Genomic DNA, 3338 nt, shown 5'->3' with positions numbered 1-3338 from the left:
GCCCCGCGGAGCCCAGAGTTCGGAGCACTGCTCTCAGGAAGCAGCGGACGAGACCCCCTGGGGGATGCGCGGAACCCCTGCCCGCCCCTGTACAGAGCTGGGTTTCCTTGGTGCTTCTTTAAATCGGGCTGCACCGGCCAGAGTTCAGGGTCGAGTCACGAGTTCTGTCCCGAACGCCGTCCTCCTCCACTGTGGCCTCGCGGTGCTGTCCCCGCGTGGAGCGGAGGAGGGCCGCAGAGTCGCTTCTGCCGGCACCGCCCAGCCGGACGACGGGACGCGGTTCTCCTTCGAGGTCAACGCGCCCCTTCCTCCAAGCAGCCACGTGCCCTTCCCCCTTGGCCGCCAGATCCCGGACTCGGGCGGGTCTGCGTGAGGCCCGGGCCTCTGCAAGCCTCGGAACGAAGCCGGACGGAGCGCAGAGGGGCCTCCGCCGGCCACCGCTTCTGTTTACGAAATCGGAGTAAGCCAAGAAATGGGGATAAATTGTTTAGGAAAATATATCTGTAACATCCTAACCATTTTCATTCATTCGTTTTATTGTGACATTTATTACAGGAACTTCCGCGTCAGCTCTCCTCCAGTGCAGACACAAACGTGCCCACCCCCTCGCCACGCCCCCTTCCTCCCACTGCTGGGTGGCCTGGCCGAAGGGCACCTCGATTACCCCTGGGAACAAGTCAGTGCATGGCCGAGACTTCACAGCCAATGCTCGTGGCTGTGCAGTTTTTCTTTATATACTTTTCTTCCTGTTAGCTTTTGCCTGCTGCAGCTTGTAGAATCTTGTCCGTAGGATGACAATAAAAAACTGATCAAAAGCCGTTTGCCTCTCAAATTTCTTCGGGCTCCTACACCGTCGAAGTCGGGAAGGGGATGGGAAGTTCTCGCCAAGGCAGCCCATCTGCTGGCTCCTCGCCCGAGTGAGCAGTGGGAGCCGCTGGGTGCTGAGGGACGTGGGATCCAGAAAAACGTGGCCCCAAAGGGTCTGCCTCGCAGGAGGGGCTAGTGGCAGCCACAGGCCCGGACGACCATGTTCCTGTACTTCTTCAGGATGACGTTGGAGCTGTCGTCGAAGTAGAGAACAGAGATGGCGTTCAGCTGGGTCGGGGCGCAGCAAGGCTTGGGCACCGTGTCTGGGTTGATGAAGTGGACCTGGAACACACAGCGGAACATGGCCGTGGTGAGAAGCCGCGGGCTGCTCCTCTCCGGCCTCCCTACGTCTACAAGGGACACGGACCACTCGGGCCGAACGACCGTAGGTGGCGCACACCGAGCACGCCCAGCTCTAGGCAGGTTACGCATAACAGACTCAACTCTGTGATTATCCGTCTCACAGACGAGGAGCAAACCGCCTGTCTAGAGGTCCGTGTAGCACACGGAAGTCGGTGGCCGGTCGGACACGCGGGGCCAGGCCGCTCTCCGTCGTGGGCTGTCCCGTGTGCTGAGGGCTGTTTAACAGCACCCTTGGACTCTGACTTGGTGGGGGTGCTTCTGGTTTCTGGGAGTGCAGAAGCACCCCCGCCCAAGTCAGGACAGCCTAGATGTGTCTCTGGAGGTGAAATGCTCCCTGGGTACAAAACCGCCCCAGGCCGAGAACATCTGAGCTAGGCCAGGTCGGCCTGATGGCCGAATCCTGCCCCACTGCCTGGTCCTGTGCGTGACGTGTGACTGGCACACAGTGTGTCCACTCACTTCCTAGCGTCTCGGCTCTGCGGCACTCCGCGGCCAGGGCTGAGCGGTGCGACAGAGACCCTACGACTCTCCGAGTCAGAAATGTTTACTACCGGCCCTTTTCAGAAAAAGCTGCTGACCTCTGGGCTGGAGCTGTCCTGACCAAGAAAAACATAATGCAAGTCACGTGTGTAATTTTAAAAGTTCTCACAGCTACGTTTAAAAGGATGGGAAAGAAGAAACAGGTGGAATTAATTTAAAAAATGTATTTAATTTAATCTAGTATTTCAAAAATATTGTCATCTCAATATGTACTTAACATAAAATATCATTAATGAGATATTTCACTTTTTTTGGTACTGATTCTTCAAAACCCAGTGTGTATTTTATATTTATACAAAAACATCTCGATTTAGGTTGGACATGTTTCCAGTGCTCGACAGCCATATGTAACCGTGGTCACCACACTGGATGGTGCAGGTCCAGACCGCATGAGACCATTTTGTCTCTTGAGCAATACAAATAAAAGGACACGAATGTGGGCGAACATTTGCTTAGACATCGACAAGAAAGCAGAGCCTTCCAAGGGTAGAACAAAGACAGAAACTGGCCGGTCGCTCGGGTTTCCTGCTCCTTCTCACTCGTGGGCTTCTGTGCACCCTACCAGGGTCAGGGGGCAAAGACTTCGAATGCCACACGAGTGCTACTGATGAGTGAGCAAGGCCAGGAGTGAGACAATAGGGAGTAGTGGGGACTGGGGCAAACTCAAGGGAGAAGGCTGCGAACCGGCCGCAGCCAACCGAAGCCAGTGCGTGCGGTCAGATGTGCCGAGTGTGCGGGACGGGCCAGAGGCTCAGCTCTGCTTTGCTCTCAGGTGAGATCTCCATGTCCTCACCCACCGCGGGTGCCGAGTGAAAGCACACCGTGGTGACTCTGCCCGCCAGCCTCCCGTCTGTGACCTCTGACACAGACCGGCACACTCCTTAAACTTTCTAGTATGGACAATTTCAAACCTTAAAATCTAAACCTTCCCTTATCTCCTTCGCCCTTGCGTAATTTTAAAGAGAATCCCGTATGTCGGTTCCTTTCCTCTGTATTTTGCTAGGACTCTCTAGAAGGCAAGGCTTATGTCACCCCCTTTTAAAACATGACCCTCATTTCAGAATAATCGGAGGGTTCATTCGGCACCCAGAGGTAAAATGTGGATTGAGCGGGTGGTCACAGGGCCACGGAGGCTGGTTCAGAAGAGCCTAGAGGCGGGCCCCTGGCAGACAGACACTCCTGTCACCTCCCAGGATCTTAGTGGGGACACTGGTGCTAGGAGACAGGTACAGGCCACGGACCAGGCTGGGGGACAGCTCATTTCCAGCCTGGAGACTTTCGATCCTAAATAGGCTTTGAGTTTCCGTTTGGGGGATGGAGGGCCCTGGAAAAGCAATGGCAGAAAAGAAGACAGAGCCTGGGACAAACGAAAGGAAGAGAAGGACGTTCCCCCTGTGGTGTAACACACGGCAGGGACAAGGGGAGGAGGGTGCAGACTACGAGACAGAAGAAGCGTCGACGCTCCATAACAAACAGAGCCGCGGGACGGAGGGATGGCCCTGGATGATGAGCTGCCTGTCGACGGGAGCATCAAGCCGGAGAGGATGACCCGTTTTCAGGAAAGGCCC

General features: G+C 55.7%; 1 protein-coding gene across 1 annotated transcript in view; it reads right to left on the bottom strand.

Annotated features, from left to right (window-relative positions):
• Nucleotides 1–6: 6 nt before the first annotated feature.
• Nucleotides 7–3338, bottom strand: part of BMP7 (bone morphogenetic protein 7) — a gene marked incomplete at its 5' end in the record, with an annotated part of 81139 nt that continues 77807 nt past the window's right edge. Inside the window, one exon of the mRNA XM_011370182.2 lies at nt 7–1149. Within this exon, the coding sequence (XP_011368484.1) occupies nt 1000–1149 (150 nt within the window). The remainder of the gene's footprint in view (nt 1150–3338) is intronic.

The sequence above is a fragment of the Pteropus vampyrus genome, unplaced genomic scaffold (genome assembly GCF_000151845.1).
Source record: "Pteropus vampyrus isolate Shadow unplaced genomic scaffold, Pvam_2.0 Scaffold162, whole genome shotgun sequence".
Classification (NCBI taxonomy): Eukaryota; Metazoa; Chordata; class Mammalia; order Chiroptera; family Pteropodidae; genus Pteropus; species Pteropus vampyrus.
The sequence above is the reverse complement of the archived record's forward strand: the minus strand, read 5'-3'. Positions and strand labels throughout refer to the sequence as shown.